General features: G+C 42.5%; 1 protein-coding gene across 2 annotated transcripts in view; it reads left to right on the top strand.

Moving 5' to 3' along the window:
- KALRN (kalirin RhoGEF kinase) overlaps positions 1-26,123 on the top strand; it is a 508,172-nt gene that overhangs the window by 465,447 nt on the left and 16,602 nt on the right. The window contains exons 43-53 of one of the 2 annotated variants that reach the window (XM_086751416.1): positions 423-492; positions 1,056-1,142; positions 1,930-2,022; positions 3,090-3,140; positions 3,484-3,561; positions 4,482-4,667; positions 7,875-8,046; positions 11,866-12,104; positions 13,011-13,258; positions 16,492-16,615; positions 17,966-18,025. In XM_086751416.1, coding sequence (XP_086607542.1) covers positions 423-492; positions 1,056-1,142; positions 1,930-2,022; positions 3,090-3,140; positions 3,484-3,561; positions 4,482-4,667; positions 7,875-8,046; positions 11,866-12,104; positions 13,011-13,258; positions 16,492-16,615; positions 17,966-18,025 — 1,408 coding nt within the window. Of the gene's footprint in view, positions 1-422; positions 493-1,055; positions 1,143-1,929; positions 2,023-3,089; positions 3,141-3,483; positions 3,562-4,481; positions 4,668-7,874; positions 8,047-11,865; positions 12,105-13,010; positions 14,208-16,491; positions 16,616-17,965; positions 18,026-26,123 lie in introns of those variants that run through there. The other variant, XM_086751415.1, reaches the window with a different exon arrangement.

Below are 26,123 nucleotides of genomic sequence, written 5' to 3'. Positions count from 1 at the left end.
GGAAACTTCTGCATCTCTTTTGTATTGATCAGTACTCCAAATCTGCTCATGCAACTGAGAACTCCTGGTAAAGCTTCAGTTGAGTTTTTCAGAAGCATTTTGGTATATGGAAAAATTTTACTTTGAGAGTTCTCAGTGAAGGAAAGCAACTCTTGCAATTAGATAGTAATTGACACATTTAAAAATTGAAACCACAGTAATAGTAATGAAGAGCAGATAGTTTGCAAGACAAGACCTCCATATTTCATAGCTCTTCTCTAATGTTCTAGAAATGCTACCATTAAGGGCTGAAGCTAAGCTTACCTTTTCATTTATTATTGAGTACTATAGCTAAAATTGCACCAATATATCTGAAGGACAACTGGTTTGCTGCTGGGATGACCTGAAGAAATATTCTGAAATGTTGATATCCTTTCTTTCAGCTTTTTCCTGGCTGAACTGGAAAAATGTCTTCAAGAACCTGACCGTTTAGCACAGCTTTTTATTAAGCATGTAAGTTTTATTTTGTTATATATCTCTAATATAATTGTCATTTAGGGTGTGATGACTACTTTCTAAAAACACCTGCCTGTGTTGACTTGGTACTTTCACATGTCTGAACTTAATTTAAACATAAAGTAGCCCTATAGTTATGCATCTTCAGTGAGCAGCTGGATTGAACTAGGGCATTAATCGTTGACTTCTTATCTGGGGGCAAAGTTGATGTGGCCAAGGACATCTGCCAACATATAATTATGACAGGTACTTGGCAACTGCTATGATTAACATGTTCCTGTGATACTAGCCAGAGCACAAATGTATCTAGCAAATTTCAGACCTACTAGTGTGGGGACAACATCTCTAGCTGACTACCCCTATGGAGACCTCCCCTTGCCTAAGGTGCAGAAGTGGAGAACAGAACCAGTTGTCAATTTACTTCAGCAAAATAATCTTTGATTAAACAAAAAGTAAGGAAGACTAAGCAGGACGCCTTAGCAACTTTCTGCCAGGTTTTAATAGCAGAACAGAATGGTAGCCAATATCTCACCAGACTGCTGTGCATCTTGCTTTCACAGGAGCGCCGATTACACATGTACGTGGTATATTGCCAAAATAAGCCGCGATCTGAATATATAGTAGCTGAGTATGAGACGTACTTTGGGGTAAGCATTGCTTATTATACATTACTGCTACTTACAGCTGTGGCTCCTAGTCAAGTAGGCTATTGTTTAACGTGTGGGTTTTATCTAAAACAAACTGTAGAAGATTTTGATACTGCACATGCTGCTAGAGTCTCTACTACAGGAGAAAAAAAAAAGTTATTTCATTTATTTTAAATTCTCATATTGTTAATTTCTAATAAATACTTAATTTAGTACTGGCTGCCTCTGGTCCTCAGAGTGCCACAACTGCATTGATTTCTGTCCAAAATAAAAAGACTTCTTAATCCATAATCTACAAACAGGGCAGGAGGTAAAAGTCATTGGAGCTGAGTGGTGCCTTTCATAAATTCCCAATCAACTGGTCTGTTTGAGGAAATCTTTGGGACTGGACACATTTAGATATTAATGTGAAAGAAGCTTGTTTAACAAGGGAAAGATGTTTCATTGCACCCAAGGGCATGAAGCATACTCTGCAGGCCTTGTTTGTGAGCTAATCCTCGCTGCAGTGGAAGGAGCAGTCTCCAGACCTTGCAGTCCTGCTCGGTCAGCTCAAAGCGGGAAGGGATCCTGTGCTTTCCAGCACCTTCCAATGCGGTCATGACTTTTACCCAGTCCGTGCCTAAATAAGATATGCCAGATTTTTAAATCCTCTAAAATTCTCTCTTGCAAACAAAAGATTAAGAGCAGACTAACTTTTTGTGGAAATACATCTCTGCTGAAACATTTTATCATGTTCTCTGTCTTACACTGTGAAGGTTTGCAATTGTTTTTAATGCTCAATTTTTAGGAGGTTCAACAGGAAATAAACCAACGGCTAACCATCAGTGACTTTCTGATCAAACCCATTCAAAGAATAACTAAATATCAACTTCTTCTCAAGGTGAGTGGAAAGATGCAGTTTGGACTAAACTGTAGTCTGCATCTTGCATTAGAGTATGTTATTTTAAGTCAGCCTTAGTTTTAATTGAGAAATAACTTAATCAAATTAAGAGGAAAGAGAACTGACTTATATGTGTGCATACAATGACAGAGTCCGATGGAAAATGTCCAGAGAGCAGGATGGCTTCATCTGTGGGAGGAGTAGTTTGCAGTTTAGGATAACAAAAATATTTTGTACTTATTTTCTATTGAAATTTCTTTATAGAAGAGTAAACATCAAGTAGGATTTTTCTTCCTCAGAAGTGTCAGAACAAACTTCCATGCAACTTTAAAAAATTGCAATAAAGGTGCACAAGTGTGTTAATAAAGCCTGTCTTTGGTGCTGAATGGCATGCTTCTAATAAATGCTATAGCCTTCATTTCTGAATATCTCTCTTCAAATTAGCATAAGAATCTTATTACCAGAATATTCTGATGTCTTAAAATTTGGGGAACCCACAGCAATTTTTTTCCCAAGGAGTCTGACCACCTTGGCTTCTGTGGACTTCACCCACAATGCCAATTACTCAGTATTTCTGAAAATTCATCCCTAGGGATGTCAAGCTAATATCTAAAATTAGGCATGACTGAACCCTACCCTGTAATCTCCAGCAGTACCGGGGCTCTGAGCTGGTTTCTTCTTTTTTTTTAACTAGTTTCAAGCAGGCTGCCATCAGCCCACAGTTTGGTAATAATTGCACCCTAGCAAAGAGACAGTAGCATGTTCCCTGAAATGCCAAAAGGAAAAGAAAAATCTTCAAGCGTGTGTGGTCTTGTGGCTTAAGACAGGGAACAAGTCAGTATTCCCAAGTGTCTTTCTCCTGTGATGTTTTCAGCTACCATCCACACCCCTTTTCCACATCTATAAAGTGGTTATAACATTCAGCAACCTCTGAAGATGAATTTATTAATATTAGCAAGTTCCTTCTCAGAAAATCACATGCTGAATATGCTGTTTCATTTTCAAACTGGCATCTTTTGTTTTCTCTTCCTGAAGTGCCTTAATACAAACCTTTCTGCTTTGTCCAGGACTTCCTGAGGTACAGTGAAAAAGCTGGTCTGGAGTGCTCTGACATAGAGGTACGTTTTCATGTCCTGGACAATAGTGCTGTGTTATCTAATGGCACTTTATATGCAGGAATGAAAAGCCCAGAATTCCTTTGACAGTAGTTGAAGATCCCGCTGGTATTCTAAAGGTGATATTTCTCTTAGCTTCAGTCAAAAGTAAAAGATGAAGGCACAGTCCTGTATTGTAGGTGCATCATTCTTTTTTACACATTACCGTACATCTTCAGTGCTTGCGGGGCCTCACCATGAATAACTGCTAGCAGTGATCGTGCTATTGAAGTTCATTATTTGACACTTTGCTTTTAGGAACCCTCTGATTCTCTTTTAATAATACAGCATCCTTTTTCCATAACAGAAAGCAGTTGAATTAATGTGCCTTGTACCGAAACGTTGCAATGATATGATGAACTTGGGTCGCCTCCAAGGCTTTGAGGTATGCATTTGCATTCTGCTTGTAATAACAACTAGGCAAGGAAAAGTATTTTATTTTCTATGATTGTCTCTACAACCTGCCCTACTCCAGGCTGTTTGTCTAGTCCTTTTTCTTCTCCAGTGCCGAGGTGCATGCTTTGGTGAGATTTTGAAGGTGGGGGTGATATACGTCTCACTCTAAACTTGTGACAGTCTATCTATTGTTTCTTCAAAATGTGAGGTCTGTAAAAGCTTCTGCAAGTTTGAATTACACTTCTTATATCTATTGCCAGAGCAAAATAAGTGGTGAACCAGACTGCTCTGCCTGTTAGTAAGGTCACCTAGCATCAATATGTTAACAGCTCCATCTAAGTTTGGCAACATCCAGGAAGGGGCTTGTGAGTTATAACCCCACAGATTGCAGCTTGTGATCTGTAACTAAGCCAACGTAGACTTTGGCAGTCCTGGTGAGATGTCTTATCTCCAAAATGAAGTCAAGTTTGTCTTACTGTCTTATGCATCGTAGCATTCCTGCAAACAGGTAGGTCCTGGTTTTTTGCACCTTCAGAGGTGGTGTGTCACTGTCTGCTGGCTTAAGGGCTGATGGAGAGCTCACGACTAGAGACAATCCAAGGCACTACAATAACAAACTGCATAATGGGAACAGTGTTTGAAATTAAGTACAAAATAATCTACTTGAGACCTCTTGCTTTTGATTTTATATGCACAATCAGTGGCAATAAGAACAAAGGAAACCTATGTTATTTTCCTTAAACTGAGCTCTTGGTTTACAAGATTGCTGCTTTGATAACTTAGAGGGGATATGTCTCACATGAATTCAGTGCTGCTTGGAAAACTTGGACTGCACAGAACATAGCAGATTGTCTTGCGGGATCACGGTGGGTCAGGGTTTGTAATGTTGGTGCCTTATCTGCTTCTCAGGGCAAGCTGACAGCTCAAGGCAAGCTGCTGCAGCAGGACACCTTCTACGTGACGGAGCAGGATTCTGGAGTTCAGTCTCGACCAAAGGAGCGTAGAGTGTTTCTCTTTGAGCAAATAGTTATCTTCAGCGAACTCCTTAGAAAAGGATCTTTAACGCCAGGCTACATGTTCAAGAAAAGCATAAAGGTAAGAAATAGAGAGGGAGAGGCATATTCTGTTTGATGGTCACGCAAGGAAATCTTGCCAGTTCTCTACGCTATGAAACTGGTCCATCCTGTCATAGGTGGACAACAATTTGGAGAAAACATTTACATTTACCTTTCAGTGTATCAGAAGCCGTTTAAGACCATCTCTAAATAAATCACTGGGTGTCTAAATCTACTGGGTAATTTTTGTAAGGAACACAATCAGGACAGGTCCTCTGTCATTCACAGGTCTGAGTTAGCAAATATTGCTATCAAGCCTGCAGTAGTCAAAGGAGGTGTACAGCAGTTACTTTTAAGCATGATCATTAAAGGTAGGGGAAGGTGTTGTATCCAAAACAGTTGTCTTAGGCCAAATTGTAAGTCAATATTAAGCCTTTATGTGACATTACTGGAAATACTCTCCCTAATGCGGGGTGGGCTCTTAGTACAAATGTGAATGTTGCAAGAAGACAGAACTATTTCAAAAACAAACAAAACTGCACACATTTCTGAAAATGCAACTATGAGGAATTATAAAACCAGCTAAACTATAAAGAAAGTTTTAAGAAATTAATTTTTATTATAAATAATCTTTCCAGATTATGGGACTGAGACTAAAAGTAAAAACTGAAACTAACCAGGGAAAATACTTATTTGTTTATGTGTTTAAGTGGTTTTATACTTGTTTAACAAATGCAAAGTTAACTTCTGAAATGGTCAGTGAATATGAATGAATGCTACACCTCTCCTGGTAGAACAGTCTTTGCAGTGCCTGCAGAAAGGGCAAAGTCACTGGTTCATTTGAATGTCTTGATCGTTCAAAGCTGAGAAACCAGCCTGGGATTGATATCCTTTTCAAAGGTTAAAGAGATGTGGGAGAATGCATTATATTTGCTCTAAATTTTTAAAGTTGCATTAATATGAAATAGAAGAGAATGATACCAGGTGAAATAACGCATATTAACTGTATATAACTAAACAAATCTATGATAAACAGCATATTTACTGAACTGAAGTAATCTTCTTGGCTGACAGAACTGCAGCATTTACTGAAAAGCCTATGTCCATTTGCAAGTCAGTGTACTTCATAGTTTCCAACCAAATAATAAGCTATAAAGGAAAAACCTAAAGTGTACAAATAAACAATCATCTTGATTTAGATGATCAGCTTTGATTTTATCTTTTTTTTTCTGATTTAAATCATTATTAAAGTTGGAGATGGAAATAACATGAATCATTTTTACTTCAGTTTATATTACGTATAACAATGAGGCTTTTATCTGCAGGAAACAATTCCTGAATTGTATATTGTAGATAAAGAGAGAAAAATAAATCTCTCCTAATGTCAATAAAATTAGCTTGCCTCAAGGGTATGAGTTGCTTTTCTAGTTAAACGGCCTATGAAAGTAATGCTGCTCCCACTGCCTTGAGTCTAAAATTTTTGTGTGATAATTTTCCAGTTCCTCTTTTCTTCCATTTGGCAAACAACTAATTCTCCTGTTGAGTGCCTACAGCAAGTGGGGGATCCCCCGTGGCTCCACTGCAGTGTGGAGTCTGTGTGCTGGCAGCTCTCACACCCTACCTCCCAGCTCCTGTTTCAGCTTTCTCTCATGCTTTCCCACAGAGATGACCATTCCCTGCATCCCTGTGCCACTGGCATCCTCACCTTGCAGTGGAGCCTCAGCTTGAGCTGGGTGATTCCCTGGAGAGAGGCACTTTGTCCAAAGGTGTCACATAAACAGGCTGCCTCATCACCTGTCTCTCATAACCCTGCCCTAAAAGTGGGCATCCAGAAATTGCATCTGGTCTGAATTCATGAGCCAGAGTTTGAGGTGGCCTTATGCTGTCAGCTAGGACCAAGTTTCTTTGACCTTGGTTTGAGTGCTGACAAGATCCTGCTGGGCAGGTTGAGCTCATCCTCACAGCAGTTATCAGGACTGACTAGCCATCTTTGGCAAGCTTTGATACCATCAACCATGACAACCAGTCACGGTTGTCCAGTTCTCTGGCAGACACTCCCTGAGAGATGTAGGCTGTTTCCCTGCTGGTCACATCCTCCCACGCAGCAGAAGGACCTAGCCAGCACCAGAGGTCCCATTTCTTTCCTCTGTGTCATAGCCACTGCTGAGCACCGAGGTCTCTCCGTTAGAGTAAGAAGGGCATATGACTTCAAATGCAGCCATTCTGGTCTGTCAGGGAGATGAGGCTCCCAGATATTGTTCTCCAAGGTCTGTCACACGCAGATTGTGACCAAAGCTTCATCATGATGTCCTACATTAGCAAAGAACCCTTCTTTATGTGGTGAAGTAGTTAGTGTTCAGAAATTGCACATCCCTTCTTGGATACCTCTCAGTTGGATACCTTTCAGAGTCTCAAAATACCTAAGTGGGTAGCCTTGGCAAATGCGTCTTCTCGAGACATAAATAGTCTTTTTCCTGGAGTCATACTAGGACTGATGTGCTTGCTTTGGCTCTCAACTGGAGGAGCAAGAGCTCAGAACAAAAGGAAGAGCACTATCCAGGCTCACTGTCTGTCCCTTTCCTGGTCCCCATGTCAGAGGAGTTCCTGCCTGTCCCTCTAACTCCACAAGGACCCCCAGAAGAGAAGGAAGAGGCTTCTTCCATCTTGCAGTTTCAATGCTAGACAGTATTCAAATACCTTGACAGATATGTGAAGTGACTGCACACAGATGATGGTGTAATCTGCTAGAAATACGATGATCTATTAGAGCATCAGGGGAGAACTGTTCTTTTTTTTTTTTTTTTTGGTGTATCCCTCTGCATGGTCCATTCCATTTTTAGAATACTCTAATGACTGAGACTTTCTTTCCCATGGAGGATAACAAATGTAAACACTTACTTAAATTGGAGGAATTACAGACTTTATTAACATCTTAATAGGAATATTTATGGGTTACAGTAAATTTGTAGCACATCAGTCAGGTCTCTGTTACCTTAAAATAGAAGTGGTAATTCAAGACAAGGCAGGCAGATGTCTGGTACATCTGTCAGAGCTTTATTAAGCATCATATTTAAGCTTAAGATTTATCTGCCTAAATCTAGATGAGATACATTCTTATGATTATGATCTGAGTGTCTGTTATTGGACTCAATTATTTTCAGGAACTTTTCACAACAATTTTATTCTGATTCTTGAGTAATGTTAACTCATGCTCCATGTAACACATGCTTACCTTGGCTTGTTTCAGATGAACTACCTTATCATTGAAGAAAACGTGGACAATGATCCCTGCAAGTTTGCTCTAATGAGCCGGGAAACATCAGAGAGAGTCATTTTACAGGCAGCTAATCCAGAAATTCAACAGGCTTGGGTACAGGACATCAACCAGGTCCTGGACACACAAAGAGATTTCCTAAATGGTATGTACATACCCTTTGCTCTGTTTCCCAAACTGTGACAACTAAATGGGATTTAGAATCTTTGTGTCTTTTTTCCCTCTTGGTCCCAAGACCATGTTGAAACCAGGTTGCCATTGTATCTTCAGAATATCTGCCACTTAGAGCAAGGCTTATCCCCAGGAACCTCCTGTTCCACATCACCACGTGCTATAAGCTGAGGATGAGATGGGAAGAAGGCTGCCCCACCATCCACCCCCTTACAGGTCCAAACTTGGCGGGGCAGCAGCTGCTTTCAACAAAAAACAAGAGAGCAAGGAAACATGTGGGCATGTTTCTCCTAGGAACCATGGGAGCTGTGCATGAACAGAGGCCTTTCCAAAATGTCAGCTTCGCTTTAGGAATAGATTCAGGGTGGTTTTTGAAATAATATTTTAAATTAAAGCTGTGTTTCCTAAAAAAACCCAAAACCACACATGATCAACAAGTGTGGATTTTGAAAATACAGAGGAATCAAATTTAGTTAACAATATGAGCTTATTCTTGCTCATGATTGGGTGAGGGAAAGAGGAGGAACCAGGACTAGAGGAAAAAATTAAAAATAGTATCTCTTTGTTTGTTTGGAAGCAAAAAAGTGAGAATCATTACTTTGGAAGCTTCCAAAATTGGTTTCTACTATTCATTTCAAAACAAGTTGGTTTTGTTTTTTTTATGGAGCTTATATTAGAAAAGAGTTCTATATTTAAAAACTTAATATATGTTCAATAATGAAACTTACTTGCTTGAATCAAAATGTATTGGCTTGGCGCAATCTGTTAGCTTTTGTCATTTTCGGGTTTTGGTGTTTGGTTTTGTGGATGCTTTGTTGCAAAATCTGAAGAGGCTCTTTCAGTTCACATCAAAACAAAGGTTCCCTTTGCTTCAACGTGGAGGTTTTGTGGTCCTTTTAAAATTTTAATTTAGCTTAGTTTTACTTTTCAGAAGTGAACTGGGAAAGGGTTCTATACAAAAGCTGTTTCTGACAGTTTGAAGACTATGGCTGAGCTGAGAAGGGAAATAGTGTTTAACCTGTGATTCCAACATTTGATATCAGGTTTTCCTAACTTGGAATAGAAAGGGCCTCATACAACCACTATAAAATGATTCTTAAACACATTGGTGAGATAAGCAATCTGAATTCTCCAATTTGATCAGTTGGCACCAGTTTTGTGTCAGTGCAGTTGGCTTTGAATGAGGGCTTATAGCAATAAAAATAAGTTCTACTAATGGTTAGCTAGATAATTTTTTTTTAAACCTTATGAGAGCTTCACAGACACTACAGTGGTGGTTTTGTGTCCCTTCCACATCTTTCTTACTCATTGTTTTATTTTTTATATATTTCCTCCTGTCCTCCCAGGACTTACTGCCCTGTGAGCCCCTTTTCTACTGAAGCATCTTCATAGCCCCTGTTTAGCCTCTCTTCTGTGAGGCCAGTAAAGAATTTGGTGAGCTAGTAATATAATCATCAGTATCTCTAAAGCTACAAGTAAAAATAGATTTATATTAAAACACAAGCTTAAGGATTTACTTTAAACCTATAAATAAGGTCCAAGAAAATGATATTCTATCTAGTAGAGCCTGTCCAGTCCAGAACAATTTAAGTGGCTTTTAGGATGTAATCTTATTGAAGCTGACTAATCTTTAAATACGTTCTTTAGCTTTGCATTTCATTAAAGCGGATGTTTTCTGTCTTTAAAATCATATTAAATCTGCACTGAGCCAATGCTGCATAAACTTAATAACAAAATATTCCCTGTGAGCTCTTGCTCAGGCTGTCCCTGATTTTCTCTCTCCAACAGGGAAGCTCTAAAGAGTACGGGGCTATGTACAAAGCCTAGTATTGGCATCCACAGTTCATAAATGTGAAACTTGCTGTGATTACACTGTAATACTCAAGCTTTTCATATTTTTCCTTGGAAAAGCAAAAGCTGCTAAGCTTGAGAAACAAACTGTGCACCAAACAATTGGCTATAGTGACTGTTCTCTCTTTCGCCTTTAAGAAGCAAGCTGTAAAGAAAATATGTCACTGATGGATATATTTCATAAGGAAAATGCCATTGATCTGTACCTTTTTAAAAATAATGTTTTGGGGCAGGAGGGTGAGAGAGAGAGAGCGAGCACGCAAGCACTTGGACACTGATTTTTGCCAGAAGCCCATAAGAACACTAACAGATGTTGAACAGGAGGCTGGAAGCCAGGCATCGCTGTGATAGTTAATGGTGGAATTAGCAGTCACAAGCAGACGCTCAGCTAAATACCCTTTAAAAGCACAGAATAGGATAGATTGTTTCAAGATAGATAAGTATTCATTCGGGTCTTATGGCTAAAGACCCTGCAGCTTCATCTACTATATAGAAGACTGTCACTGTCAAAGTTTTCCCAACCTTCCTTCTCCTCGATGGCTGATCTGCAGCAGGACCAAACCATTTTCAGGTGCCATTGAGGTAAGCGAGTGAAACTGGTAGTCACTGTGACATACACATGAATCACTTCTGTGACAAGGGTCACTGCATGGCTTTTGGAGCCAAGTAATCTTCCACATTGCTACAGGCCTATGTTTGTGTCCTTTTGGAGAAAATTGTGATCTGACATCCTCCTTGGTTGTTGGTTTTTGTTGTTTTTGGTTTTTTTTTTTTGTCTCTTGCTCCTTAATATTAAATGATTTCTTGTTGGAATTGCCCTGCCTTTCTCTGGAAGGGGAATGCTAGAGAATATGCTGTGTGGTGCTGAGCCTTTCTGTTTTTCTTTCCTTTTCCTCTTGTTGGGAGAGACATTCCTTCTGTTGTGGTTCCCTCGTTGGGCTGATGCTGTGACATTATGTCCTCCGTTTGCCTCTTGCTAGACTAGTCTCTCTGCATTCCAGTAGGTTTAGTCTAGTGCCTGTACACAGTATTCACTGACTATAAATCATCCATTAAAGCCACATGCCATGCAAAAACCAAACCCATAGGTCTGGGGATGATAGTCTGAGCCTAACAAATCTGTTCCTTTCCCATCCACTGTGAGTCCCAGCCCTGATCCCTTCTCCTCTAAACATAACAAATTCTTTATTTCTTTACCATCTGGCATTTTTATCCTTCCTTTTCCCAGTGTAAGCTCTCTCCATGGCTATGAAATGTACACTCTTACAAGTAGACTCTTTTTTTCTTAAGACTTATGAGGCTGTTTAATGTTGCTTGTGGGTATTTTCTGGAGAGGTCTGGACTGCAGGGATTAATGTCTTCGTGCCATCTATACTTCCTCACCTGCTGGTCATTTCCAGTGGTTTCCTTGAACCAAAGCAGTTAATATAGAAAGCACATAGAGAGCCAAGTTGCAGTGCATCATGTCTGAAGAGTATTTAGTAGTCACACTGTCTTGGGAATACGCAAATGAGACTTACGGATCTTGACCTATGTTTCCTGATGATAGCAAAAGTCACTGTAAATAGGCTGTGCATCTCTTATTCAGACTTTGATTTTTTTTTTTTTTTGACTACAGGATCCGATTAATTCATGCAATTTCAAAGAAAATGAATGCAATTATGTATGCTATGAATGGCAAGTATTTTAGCCCACTGCGTTGGTTAGAGAAGCTGTTTTTCGCAGTAGCGTGGAGTGTGGGTTCAGTTCATGAGCAGTACAACGTAAAATGCTTGTGTCCTGTCTAGCTATGAACGCGCCTTGTGCTTCCATGGGTGGCATCTCCTGTTCCTGTTTGGTTTGCAACTTATGTGTCTGTTCCGATGGAATCCCCCCACACGCTCTCTGCATCCCTTTGCAATGTCATTGAAAGCATATAGCTAATTCTTGTCCTCTTTTGCAGCGCTACAGTCTCCCATAGAGTACCAACGGAAAGAAAGTAGCTCAGCAGTGCTGAGGCCCCAGACCGGTAGGGTCCCTCAGCCCAACAGCAGACCCTATTCTTCTGTTCCAGTAGGGTCTGAGAAGCCTTTGAAGGCTACAAGCCGTAACCCATCTCTCCCACCCCTGAAGATATCTACCTCCAACGGCAGCACAGGGTATGAACACTCACAGCCTGGAGACAAGTATGAACAAAGCAAGGTACTGAGCTCATCTGATAAAACATGATCTCATGGCCCATCTTACACCACAGACAAACTGAGAAGTTAGCTTTAATTATCAGCTAACTGGGTCAACAGGAATCAACATACTGAAGCAATGGTGTAAAATGTGATTTGGGATTAAACAGAGACTGTGAAAGCTCTGACATCCAGATGGGTGGCACTTCAGCTGGGAAACGGAGACGGAGCCTGACCCTGGAGCCTGGAAGGCTGAACCCAGCATTTTTCAGGGCTCTGTGTTTGCAGACCTGGTGAACTGAATTTCCATTTGCAGTACTGGCAACAGCAATATTCAGGCTTCTCTAGTATCCATTAACCACCCACTCCTGAAGAGGTCTACTCTGGTGGTATAAAAGAATTTAGGCCTTTTCCCACGTAACAGCTCGTGGGGTGCCAGTTGAAGGCTATAATTTGGGTGCCTGTGCACTGCACACAAACCACTGAAGAGTCAGTAACCAGCAGCAGTGTTTGGACCCTGCTGCTGGCTGCAGTTGACCCAAGCCACTTTCCAATATGACCTATATTTAAGATCATGAGATGTGCGAGTATGTATTCAGCTTCTAATGTGAGGCTTCATTGGTCTTTCCTCCCATTTGGCTTGGCACAGGTCATTCTTCTGTAACACCATACAAATGAGAACATGGCTGCGGCACTGCCACTAGCAGCTGCGAAATCTAATATGAAGTAGGAGGCTAGTTTGTATCAGATTATTGATTGCTGCCTTTCAGATCCTTAAAATCCTTTTCTACCAATGTGAACTTTAAGTGTTTTGTGTCTTTTTCCCTGGTACAGTTAGGCTGGAAATGAAGTGCTGGGATTACTGCTGGAAGAGGCAGGTTCCTCAGCGCCGCCTGCTCACCGGTTTCTGTTGTGTCCATTTTCACAGACTGATTTGGGAGGGTGCAATGGGACCTCTTCCATGGTGGTGATTAAAGATTACTATGCACTGAAGGAGGATGAGATCTGTGTGAATCAAGGAGAGGTGGTTCAGATCCTTGCTGTCAACCAGCAGAACATGTTCCTGGTGTACCAGCCTGCAAATGACCACTCTCCGGCCGCTGAAGGATGGATTCCCGGCAGTATCTTGGCTCCCCTCACTAAATCCACCACAGATAATAGCGACGGAAGCATCAAGTAAGTGCCATGTTGGCTTCGCTGGGAGCACTATGTGGATTTTTTTTTTTTTTTTGAGAAAAATAAATAAATAAATAAAAATAAACAAACCCAAATGGTAGGGAATTCCTGCTGATTTTTGTCTACAGTGCCATTGGAACAAGCTGAGTGATCAAGCCACAGCGTCGGGCAGCCATGGTGGATAGCTCGGGTTTTCCTTATTTTCATTTTGTGGGGTTTGGTTTATACTTTGGTGAGAAATAAAACCATAGATGGTTAAAGATATGTTTTATGTTACACCATTTTACGCCAACATGGACCTGCTTGGACTGGACTTATATTTATGTTGTATTAAGTTACTAATCTATATATTGGTTATAACAACATCTAGCAAAAAAAAAACCCCTCAAAAAAATCCAGGCCCTGTGTTGGACTGAGGTTCGCTTCTCAAGGAGGAGAGATTTTGTTGTCTATGGCAATTTCCTTGTACAGCTTGTACCTTTTTTATTTTGTTTTGTTTTGGTTTTTTTTGTTCTGTTCGCAGTAACTTTTGTAATATATTTTTTGGTTTGCAAGACCCCCATCCAAGTACATTCCTGTATAAAGTATTTTGCACTATTTAAAAAAAAAAAAGAAACAAACTCATATTGATGAAGTCAGGTTGTGCAATATAATGGATAGTCGCAATGTTCATCATTGTACCTGTAATGTAACTAATTTTAAATGTACTATTTTAAATATGTAAAATAAATTTTCACCATGAGCATGTTTTAATGAGGTAAAAGAACTAGTTTGACCCTTTTTTGGTTTGGGTTTTTTTTTGTTTGTTTGTTTGTTTATAACATTTTGTTGCTTATTTAACAAATGTGTATATATATTTTTCTTTTCTGATTTTTAGAAATTTGTCAGTCTGAAATGACTAATGCAAGAAAGTGGGGTTTTGGTATTAAATACAGAAGGTACAACCCTCTTTTCAGTAATACCTGTTGATTTCTTTTAACATCTAAAATGGCTAGGTGGTAATCCATGATGTATCCTACAAACTGTGTTACCTTACATGAGTACCTCGAGGCACAGAATTGAACACGAGGAATGATTTAGTGACAGTCACTAAAACTAATAATTTGATCTCTGCTGCAGTTTCAGTTAAGAGAAATTATGACTTTACCTATCAGTCAGTAATGAATGCTACTGTGAATTGCATATTAAGTCAAAGGAATTGCTTAGCGCATCTCTTGCACATCTGCCACGGCCATTCCTGGGTTCCTCTCTATGATATGCAACCACGTGCCCTTAGATTCATCCACGGCATCAGGCCCCTGGCGAAGACTCTGCTTTCATGGCAGCTGTACAGTCAAATTCTGCGTAAAATTATGTAGTCAGATGAATTGTGGCCAGGAAGGCATAACAAAATTGAAAGATGCACGCATTGCACTTCTCTCTTCCTCACTGCAGTGAGATTTAAATTCTTAAATCGTGTTTTCTGACTCAAACAGCTAAAACAACCCTGAAACCAAAAACATGCTTGAATAATAGAACTCCTATGGGTAAAAAATGACCTGGAGCTCGTGTTATAGTCAGCCCTCTCTAGTCTGACAGATCACATGGGCTAATTAGTATAAGTAATAAAACTGTTTCTTCTGTTGACAAATACTGTACACAAAATCTGTGGTCGATCCAGTAGTGTTGGCACCATGTATTATTCACCGATAGGTCAGGGAGTCCACCAGCCACATCTTTGACTCTTACTATATCTTAAAGGAAAACATTACAGTCCTGAAGTGTTGGATAACTTCCCCTGCTCTGCCCATCTAATTTGGACCTCCTCCAGAAACACCCAAATATCAGGCGGCACTTACTGTCTGGTTGAGACGTGCAGGGTGCTCTGGTGCTCCTTCTGCTCAAACACGACTGCCCGTGCCAACTGTTTGCAGCAGAGACACTAATCCTGCTTGCAAAAACAGTCAATATGACCCAGTTCAGTCATGTGTCAGTGGCAGTCAGCTGTTGGGAAGCCGTTAGTTTATTTTATTTTTTAATTAGAGCTATCGTACAGCTCCCATCAGGTGCTGAAGTATAACCAGAAACCGCTTAGGAATCAGACACAGTGTTCATGGGGGAACGTCAGCTGTGTGGGGTGTCCTTTAAGTCCTACCTTGCTAACATACTGCATTTTATTGGCATCGCAGGTGATCGTTGGATTTCATGCAACTTGCTTTGTAAAATGTGTCAAGGTACTGTAGACATGACGTGTGCCAAACATTGGGCTTAAACATGCAAATCAAATTTGCATGACTTAAAGGTGGGCAGATGCTTTGAACCTGGATCCCAGCTCATCACACTGCTGTTTTGAGAGCTTTCTGTTTCAGATAACATATCCCTTCCCAAATCCCCCCCAACCTGTCCACTATTTAAACCAAATGAAATCCATATTAAGAACTGTTTTGATTTTTCTTAATTTTTTACGTCTGCTTTGATATGCAATTTCTGTTGTCAACACAGCATTGCTCTTACAAAAGGTGACATGGTCTGTTACTGTTTTTTTCCAAGAGTAAGGTCATAGGAGCAGTAATGAGGGGTGAAAAGTGTACTGGAAATGGTGCCTGCTGTGAAGCTAGCCAAAAAACATGGACTGACTGATGTCCTCTCTAAGCAGATTGGCAAAGTCAAATGGGAAATTCTTGGTCTTGAGAAGCACAACATTCTAGGAAATGACTTATCTCTTGGAAAGTTAATGATGTGGCTCTTATTTATTGAGCTATTCATATTCTGACCAACTTGTAGGGAGCAACACCTTGAATTTCTTATTTTTTTTTAAATTTGCTTTACTGGTAATCTATTAAGACCATTCTCCTGTATTTACATTTGCTTCACTGCTTTTAACCAGCAAGACTGAGGACGAAATTGTCCTTTTAACTGTAGCAAAAAGAAAATAAATTTCGATCTGTGGCAGTGCAAGACAAAGTCCCTGAAACCAGATGACCAAGTTGTAGTCGCCTGCTTCCATCATGGGAATTTTTTTCCTGCTCCATGCATTTAATCTGCAAGTGTGGCGCAACATCTGCTTCGCAGAAATATTCAGTTTGGTTTTGAACTTCAACTCTCATTGCTCAGATTGAGATAGGCATATTGCCAGTGGCTTTCACCTCCTAGCGAATTGCAGAAATCGCGAATGTGGATGCTGGTTCCCCTTTCCAAATCCTTCCTTCCTGCTATGATTTGCCATTTGATTGCTGCGTTTTTTGGTACAACAGGAAGTCATGTTCATGGCATACCCTGCGCATGAGAAAGCGGGCGGAAAAGGAGAGCAGTGGCAAAAATGAAGCCAATGGGCCACGTAAATCCAAGGATATTCTGGGGAACAAAGTCTCTGTTAAAGTGAGTAAGGCCATCCGAAAGCTGTGTGCTGCTCTCCTGCTTCCCATCCTTTTCACCCCCTATAGCATCCTCTCCTGAGAGAGAGAGGGGGCAGCGATTTTGGGTTTGCTTTTTTTTTTGTTTTGGTTTTGTTTTTTTTTTCCACTTTAGTTATCTTTTTTTTTTTTTCTTTATAGTATCCATTTTAGCAGGATTTTTGCATGCAAGATAAAATGCAGCCTTTGTTTTTTGTTTTCTTTTTCCTGGCATCCCACATGCAAGTAAGTAATCTTCATTAAAAAAACCCCTATATGCAAGGGTAAATAATTGTTAAAATTGGGACAATAGCAATTTACTGACCTCTTACTTAGCCCAATCTGCAGCTCCATCAGAGCAGCTGCAGTGGTGAGAAAGCCACTGGGTGAACCAAAGGCCTTACTGAAGTTGATAGTTTTCTTTAGGCCAATATTTCACCACATCTTAAGATAAGGGGTTCTCAACCTTGAGTTGCTTAAGATTTTTGGTCTGGGGAGATGGTCTCAGTGACCTTTTTCTTTCCATATTATCAGACAGGGAAGAGATGCTGACTCGGTCTTGCCAGGAGAGGGTCTCGTGTGTGTCTGTGTGCGTGTGTGTGCGTCTGTGTCTGTCTCTCTCTCTCTGAGATCTCCCAGTATGGAAAAGGTTGAGAACTGTGGGGTTAAGCTCCAACTTCTGCTCTGGGTGCCTGACTACTGTGCTCCAATTCAGAGGATCCATCCCTATAAACCGACCATGAGGCCTGCTCAGGACTAATCTGGGGCTTTCCCTCCCGACAGAGGCAAGCAAACACTTGTGATTTTGACACAACCAAAGCCCAGCCTTGATTCAGGAAAGCACTTGAGCATGTCCTTTGGATCCACCTCTCTCCAGGAGAGCCCATGATTAAGTGTTTTCCTTTGCGGAGGCTTTCCGGCTTGTAAGCCTAGTGAAATAGCCATGGCATGTGCAAAGGGAGGAACCCTGCCACCGCAACCCGGCTGCCCCTTGCACCCACTGCGCAGCCACCCTGCCACCAGCCGGGGAAGGACTGGGCCCGAGGGAAGCGGTTGCTCCAGCATGGTGGCCACAGTTCTTCCTCTTGTTGCTTCCTCGCTGTTTTTACTACCTGAACAACTCGCAGAATCACTGCCTCTTTGGCAAAAGCATGTCTTTGCCTTTGCTTCCCCTGTTTTGTTGTCAGTTTGGTTTTTTTGGTTGGTTTTTTAGAGCATTTTCTGTATGGTTACCCATTTCCGTGCTACTCACAACTCCTGTGCTGCTCTGCCCTGTCTAACCAATCTCTCTTCTAATCTCTTGTTCTCTTTCTTCCTCTTCATGCTGCCAAACAAGGAGACAAACAGCTCAGAGGAATCAGAGTGTGATGACCTTGACCCCAATACTAGCATGGAGGTAGAGACAATCATCCTTGTGATTTTTATTTTTCCAAGAGCATGTGCCCGTTTTGAAATGCCTTTGCTGAAAGGGGAGCTGGTGGGTCTGTGTTGCTCAGGGACATGCGTGCTAATTACGTGTGAGTCACACAAAGCGCCAATTCTGGTTTTGCCGAGTGTTGAACCGGAGTTTGGGCTGCCTTTGTGATGCGAGCAGTGGAGGAAGCTGAGGAACAAGTTCCTGCTGAGCTGGAGGCTCATGTAGCCACCCTCAGTCACTGTTTCCCTCCTGGGACCTCGTTTACTGAAACAATAATGCATGTGTGTCAACTCCTGATAAACACAGCAGCTTCTTAGATCAAAACCACTCCTTTCACTGGAAATACGCGCTAAGCTGCCAGTCAGGTTTGTGTCATGAATCACTGGAGCAAATATTGTTGCACCACAAGTAGTGCTTTAAATTGTCTAGAAGATCAGCAAAGACAACGTTTCTTTTTTCTCCTAGCAGAGTGAGAAATTGCATTTCTATAAAGGTACTGAAGAGTTATATATCTGGTTCTCATCAATTAATATCTTGCAGGACTCATTTTTTCCTGAGTATAACGAGCACACCAAGCATTTATATACGTTGTACCAAGTCCTACATCAACAGGCAAGGATGAGGTTCAGAGAGACAGAAGTGATTTTGTAGAGATGACAAGGCAGGTCATTAGAGAACAGGGTTATCTGTGTGTCCTAGGAAATCTCCAGGATGCTGTTAGCCAGGCTGCACTGTAAACGTCCCGCCAAAGAAAGCTAATCTTCCCCCTGGAGACAAAAAAAAAAAAAAAAAATAAAAAAAAATAAAAAAGAGGGAGAATTGTATGGAGATGCACTACCTCAGCTATTAACCTGAAGGCTCACTTTTATTTTAATTGTGTTGGCGTCAACAAAGATGTCTTTGAGAAGAGGATGTGTACCAAAGGAAAGCTTTTGACCCAGCTGACATCCTGGAGATTGAATGGTGCTTGCCTCTAAAGCCGCATTATTCTCAGGAGTGTGTTCGCATTTTCAAAGAGCATTTTGCCAATCGCGGATAACAACTAGACGCATTTGTTACAAGGCAGTACCCAGTTACTGCACGTACGCCTGTAAACTTGAAATCACTGGAAATTACCCTGTGGAGTAAAAGGTGGCTGAGATACAGGTGTGATGATGGAGCTGTATTAGTGTCACCATTCTTTTTGCAGAGGATTTCTGTGTTTTGACTTTGCTCAATAGGAGGAAAACCAGATGTTTTAAAATTGTCGGTGGAGTCCTTACACTGCTGGCATTTGTAGTCAGCTCTGGCATGTTCCACGTGGGTCTTTTTTGTTTTGATTTGGGTTTTTTTACAATGGTACAGTCTACTGTTCTTGCCTGCTCCTCAGTTCGGGAGGTAAGACCCTTTCTATTTAAACCAAAAGATGCTAATTTGAAGTCTTGGCTGTGGTATGAATCTGCTATTGAGGGAGTAACTATGTGCCTGATATGTGCCTCGATTTACACTCAGAAACCCATCCTGCATCTACTGGAGGTGACAGCGTCACTGCACTGCACTGCCAGTTCCCAGGAGCCACAAGGTTCCTTGTGGCTTGTAAAGCTCAAGTCTACTTCTGAGCTAAACTCTTTGAGGCTGAGAAAATGTGTAAAATGACAGAGGAAGAGAAAATTAGTACAATTTGAGGGGTGACTTATGCCAATCTAGAGTGACACTGCCCTGCAAGGAGAGCACAGCCCTCACTTTGTGTTGGTTTTAGTACCTCTGCAGCCTGGAGTGAGTGTGGTCAGCTCGTTGGTCTGGCTAAGAAATACTAGGGGAGAGGGATTGCTGATACCCAATATAAACTAAACAAAATCATCCAGAGGGAGCAGAGCAAGGGCAGGTTGCTGAAATGCTCATGAGGGAAACAGCCCTAGAAGCGGCCATGGGGACATCTAGTCTGCACAGGTCTGGGGTATTTGCTACTGGAAGGCACAGTTGTTCTCCCTTTTCCTTTATGCTGAATGTTTTCATGCTTCTTTTCAAGCATATTGAGAAATGAACTATATTAAGGCCTTGGGAGCTAAAGTCTTTTCTCATTAAAACAGAGGCAAGGCAAGTTTCTTCCACTGCCAGGGCCTGGTTGAGGGCTTCATCGGGTCTTTTAGGCTTTGTGTCCTAGGCTTAAATAATTATTAAAAAGCTGTGCTACCCCTCCACCCCAACCTGCATGCGCACTGAAAATCAGTAGCGCACCTGGTTTTCCTTTCCCTGCTCTGCATGGTACACCCCAGCTCCCAGGGGAGCTGGAGACAGCGTGACTGGCTGCCCAAGGAGGAGGAGGAACTTTGTCCTCACACGCGGCTCAGCTCCTTATGGATTTTATAGTCACTGGGAGTGCTGGTAGGAGAGCTGTGTCCTGGCTGTCAACATTCAGAGGTGCGTGAGGCCTCCCCCGGTGTCAGTAAGGAGGAGTTGTTGGGAGCTATTATTACAGCCAGGTAATAACAGGGCAAGTCACCTGGCTTGTCTTACAGGACTGTCACCCCTGACATTCCTCTTCCTCCCATCACGCATGAGAACGTGTACCCAGTGCTGGAATAGAGACAGCAGTTTCTAAAGGCAAAGCAGCCATATTAATTACTTTGAAGTTAATTACTTTGTGCAATTTACCCGCAGCCTACTCACTGCACAAGAAGTCAGTAAGCTGGTCGTAGTATCCATAATGTCCCATAGCTGCTGTCTGGTCTTTCAGATCTAGCTTTGCTTGCTGTTTATAAAATACCACATATCTGTTCCATAGATTCCAGATTTCTGAAGCACTTTGCCTTTGCTTCAAGGGGAAACATAGACAAAAAGAAATGTAGAGAACATATACAGTGAAAGCAGGAAACTGAAACACTGGGTGACTGTTTTAAAAGAGCTAAAATGCCATCACTGTGGTTTTGCCTGCATAGGGACATGCTGGCCCTGGAGAACTTTCCATTCATTGCAACTTTGACTGGAAATAGTAACTCTTTGGGGCTGTTTCTTTTATCTTTGTTTATCAATATGTATTTAACTGGATGGAAATGAATCTTTTCCCCCTGTTTTCTGCTTTGCACTGTCTGTTTCACAAAACAAAAGGTGCAAACTCACCTGCTAGGCATGTGAGTGTAGGAGCAGGAACTCAAGGAGCACGTGTAGCCACGTGAGGGATAGGAGTAACCTATATTTAAGAAAGACTGGAGACTCCCTTTCCACATGTCTGTAGCTAATTGCACAGGGACAGGCAGTTCCACTTCTGGGAAGAAGGTGTATGCCCTTATGAATCAGTAAATATCGTCCACACCCAAGTCTGGGGTTCTGGACAATGACACAACTAATTGTCCTACAATTCTGTGTCGTCATGTCTCATGGGGTTTTGATATTGCTGAAAGGATCATAAGTCAACTGTGCAGATCCCATCAGGCTACCTCTCTTGTACATGTCCTTGCAGTAATCAGAAGATCTGACTGAGCTAAACCTCACTAAATTCAGCAGCAGCTCTTCCAGGCTTTGGGGTGGACGTCTTGTTTTGCACAGCACAACTCTGACTGCAGTGGAATAACCCTGACCAACAGACAACTGTCACCAAGTGTCTAGTGTTTGTTCTACTCTCTTTGCTGTGCAAAGGCGAGATGGAGTCCAGGCCCGCCCTGAGTCAGTGGAAGTGCCAGCATGAGCTTAGTGAGCTGGGCTATTGCCAAGGTACGTAAGTTGGGCTTCATAATCTATTTTCTTCAGTTATGACATTTTAGCATGTTAAGAACTACTCAGAGACACTTAGAGGAAGATAAGCACTAGGAAACATCCTGTAGGGAAGAATGTTGTGTTAGCACCCCCACAGCTCAAATGGTTGAGTAAGTAATGGTTTGATGGCTACAGCACTGGCTCACAGTCAACACTCAGCTCAGGCCAAGAATTCCCAAGTGCTTTAGGCAAATGCCTTCACCCCCTGCCTTGAGTCGTCCATCTCCACAGCAGATCTAACATACTGTCTTTGCAAGATCTCATACAATATTGGTAAGAAAGCCTTTCCTGGCCTGTTATCACAGTATGAATGAGTACAATCCTGAGAACCTCTGGTGTTTCCCTGGGGTGGCCTCTGTGGTTGACACCGCTGTTCTGCTGCCCTGAGTGGGCAGGGATTGCTGAGACTGACCAGAAAGGTGGTTCATCAGGTGTGACGTAGCCTGAGCTGGCAGAGCAGATGCTGTGGTTTAGCTTTTGGAAGAGGAAGAAGTGATCTACTTCATCTGTAGGAAAGGGGTAGAGTGCTACAACACAGTGGTTGGCCCTCCAGTGACATCCCACAGCTACCACCGTTAGAGCACACCAGCCATTAGGGCCTTGCAGCGAGAGCGTGACGAGGGCAAGAGGACTTCTGCTTTGCGCAGATGAGTGTACAACAGTCGGCATCCATCGTGGCTTCTCCATTGGTCTCGAAGGCAGCTGAGCCCATCCATGCTGGGTGCCAGATCCCCACCAAAAGGCTAATGCTGTGGGATGTTTCATCAGATACCATTCTCTCATTTTGAATTATATTTTCCCTTTGGTAGAACCTATCCATGTGTAGCAAGATCCCTATTCACTACTTTTATAAAGAAATTTCTTTTGTTAATTTGTTTCTTTTTTAGGGGGAGGGAAGGGTGGGGACACTGTGAACTTGTCCCCCAAAAGTCTCAGTAAAAGTTGACCTGGTCAGAGACAGATTGATAGATTTATTTTTTTTTTTCCTACAAAGTAGGGTTGGTTTAACCTCTGTAACTAATTTATTTTTTTTTTTCTGAGAATCATTAATATTTTCCTTTTTTCTTTTTTTTTTTGCTTTTTTTTTGAGTGAGGGAGCAAGGAACGTGCTGCTGACTCTGCTGCCAGCGTGTGCAAATGCGTCAATATTTTATTTTAACTGGGTGAACAAGAAGTGCCATGGAGTGTTTACCAAATGCTGAGCTGCTTGTCTTGGAGTAAACATGCCCTCTACTGTTTAGATAAAGCATGGATCTTATTACAGAGGGCTTGGTTTGCAGCCCAGCCTTCTGCTTTGGGAGAAAAAATATTCTCGCTCCTGTTTTTGATGGACTACCTTAAAATGGGACTGAAAAGTGGCATTGGCTGGGCCCTGGGGTGCATCGCGTGTGCCGGGGCTGGGCCCGCGCCTGCCCCAGGGAGGTGGGTGAGGTGCGGCCTGGGCGTCTCTGCCACGGCGAAGCAAACCCTGGCCAAGGCGAGCAGCCCTCGCAGGCAGCCGCGCTGCGCTCGCGGAGCGTTGCAGGCCTGGCGTTGGCATTGCAGAGCAGCTTCCCGCTCCCCACCAGACACAGTGCAAATGAAAGAGAAGCTCTTGCTAAGAATTAGGGCAGTCAGAGTCACTTTGCAAGCGGACTTTGCTGCTGCTGCTGCCTTTCTATCTTTATAACACGAGCTTAACACACCAGGAGAAATGTGGCCCAGTACTGGAACACAATGAGTTGCTGGATGCAGCTATGCTGCTTTTCTAAAGCCTGGCTGTTGGACTGCCTAAGGGGCTCCTTTTCTTATCTAAAGATGCACTACCCTGACGAAGCTACCAAAAGACCTGGCAGAACATTTCTGGAAGTGCGGCGGCCTGGTAGCTGGGCCCTTTGTGGGTATTTGCTTAGGTATTATGGATGAATTTGGCAATAATATCCAAACCTTGGTTTTGCAAAAAAAAAAAAAAAAAAAGTCATTTAGATCCTAAATTGCTTAGATGTTTGCAGGTCCCTGAAGGCACTCAAGTATGCACCTCATGTGCCTCTCGATCTCTGGCACAACGCTGGCTGGAGGAGGGAGAAGCAAGGTCTATTTCTGGCTTTTTTATTGAATAACTCTGACTCATCCTCTCATTTCTTTATCTCACCCCCTCCCTCTGGCTCCCTGCCTTTGCCTGGTCGCCATTAGACCCCACATGACTCAAGCAGAGGCCGTTTCATGGTCTGCCTTTGTCCCCTTGTGCAGGGTTTCAATTTTTAGCCATCATTGTGTTTGAAACAGAAGCTCTCCTGGCTGTGGAGGAAGCGTTACAAGTTTTCACCCACCCCGGACCAGGCTACAGGTATTTCATCCATTGGAAAAAAATTATCTACCTCATTTCAACTAAATTTGTGTTCCTAGAAAAAACAGCCAGCTGTGTTTCTCACCTGAGGAGTAAGCGCATTGCTGATCAAGTTTCATCCCTTAGGGTTTGTGTTTGCCCGGTGTGGTCCGATACTGAAGATGGTGTGAGAAGTTGTTGCGTTGGGTAGTTCCATCTCCATCAGTTTGCTGACTTGCAAGCCAGGCCGGCAGTCACAGCAGTGCCGGTGGTGTTTGCTGGGATTTCTTCAGGGAGCCCTTGTCAGCGTGAAGCCCCAGGTGACCTTTGCCTGCTCGTGGCCACCGTGGCCAGGGATGCTCAGCTGAGGGCTGGGCTGTGAGATCCTCATTCAAACTGCTATGAACTGCGGGGGATTTTGTGGCTAAGCCTCACGTTGGTTTTCAGAGAGAAGTAAAACTCCGCAAAAGCCACCTAACCAGCAGGTGGCTTTTGATCTCAAAGGAATGAGGAGCATTCCCCAAGGAAGCGATGCGCAGAAGCCAGGGCTCCTGCGTTGCCCCTGCAAACACCACTGCTGCCCTTCGCCTTGTGTGGGAGCCTCCTAGGGCGAGCAGGGGCTTTAAGATAGGGAAAAACATGCTGGAGAAGGCAGCCTTCCACCTCCTTTTCCCTGAGGGAGAAGTCCCTTGGATTTGGAGCCCACCATGTTCCCCCTACAAGCATCTCCGGCCTCATCATTCGCTGCAGGTGCAGCACACTGGCCCCCAAGCCTCGGCGGCTGCAGGGGAGCTGCACCCCGTGCCCGTAATCCCCATTTCAGTGCACAGCACCTTACCCTGCTCGCCAGCAGCCCTCCCCGAGCCTCTCACTGGCAGGGATTTCTGCTCCAAACAACACGGCCCAGCTTTCATCTCTCTCTAAAAGCCCTGAGAAAGAGGAAGAGAATTGGGAAGAGTTCCATGCATGGGTTTTGACAGATTTTCCAGCTTTTTGCACACAGTATCATTTTCAAGAGGCTTTGGGAGGTGCTTGGCAAGTTGTTCCATAAGGGAAACCAGCTCCGGCACCGGGAGGAGGCCGTCCGGACAAGCGGTACGTGAGCTCCCATCCTCTGAGGACAGCGGGGCCACACTCTGGAGTCCTCCTCTCCACCCACAGGGATTAAAAACCTATCTGGAAAATTAAGAAGTCATCTCCAAAGGTCTTTGACTCAGTCTAGAAGGACTCTGCGGAGTTTGTCATCTCCCACCATCTGCAGAGAGAGACAGCAAATCCCTGGGGCCTGGGAGCGGATGCATGAGCCAGCAGAGCTGGCTTCTGGCTGCAGGTCTGGCTGTGAACCTTTGCTTTCCTATCTCTGTGCTTCTCACTCTGTCATTTGACCCCTCCTTCAAAGTAGACCCAATCTTATTCCCTAATTAAGTGATGTACTAAGTCACTTTGGTAGCACTTAAACATTACTCTTGCAAACAGGCTTTTAATTTTGTCTAAACTTACAGCAGGCAAAAGCTGCGACGTGGCTGCAGGGGTGTTAGGTAACGTTTTGTTAATTAACAGATGAAGTTTTAGCAAAGGGAATGTAAATTTTAACCATAGTCTCTTCCAATATTATCTAGCAGCGGTAATTTTCTTTCTGATATTCTCATGGTAAGGCAAGGGAAAAAACATTGGTAAGGCAATTATTAAAAATGATTGTGCCTTGGAAGGCATTAGACATGTGGCATTATTTATTTATAGATACATCTATTACATTCATCATTCCAGCTGCATCTTCTAATGAGTCCTTTAGAATTAAAAAATTAATATAAAGTGTTAGGAGCGTTTCTTTCTCCTGATCTCTAATCCTACAAGGGTGGAAGCGAGTGAATAATAAGAGAATTTCATGCATGCTGCAGGGAAGGAAGGGGTGAGCTTCGGAGGATAGACGTGTATTCCAGTTAAGCCAAAAACTGCAAAAATGAAGATGTATGTGCAAATGAGCTGATGCCTCAGGTTACTCAGCTGATAAGTAGATGGTCTCACTGAGTAAAACGTGGC

The sequence above is a fragment of the Chlamydotis macqueenii genome, chromosome 6 (genome assembly GCF_036417535.1).
Source record: "Chlamydotis macqueenii isolate bChlMac1 chromosome 6, bChlMac1.mat, whole genome shotgun sequence".
Lineage (NCBI taxonomy): Eukaryota > Metazoa > Chordata > Aves > Otidiformes > Otididae > Chlamydotis > Chlamydotis macqueenii.
The sequence above is the reverse complement of the archived record's forward strand: the minus strand, read 5'-3'. Positions and strand labels throughout refer to the sequence as shown.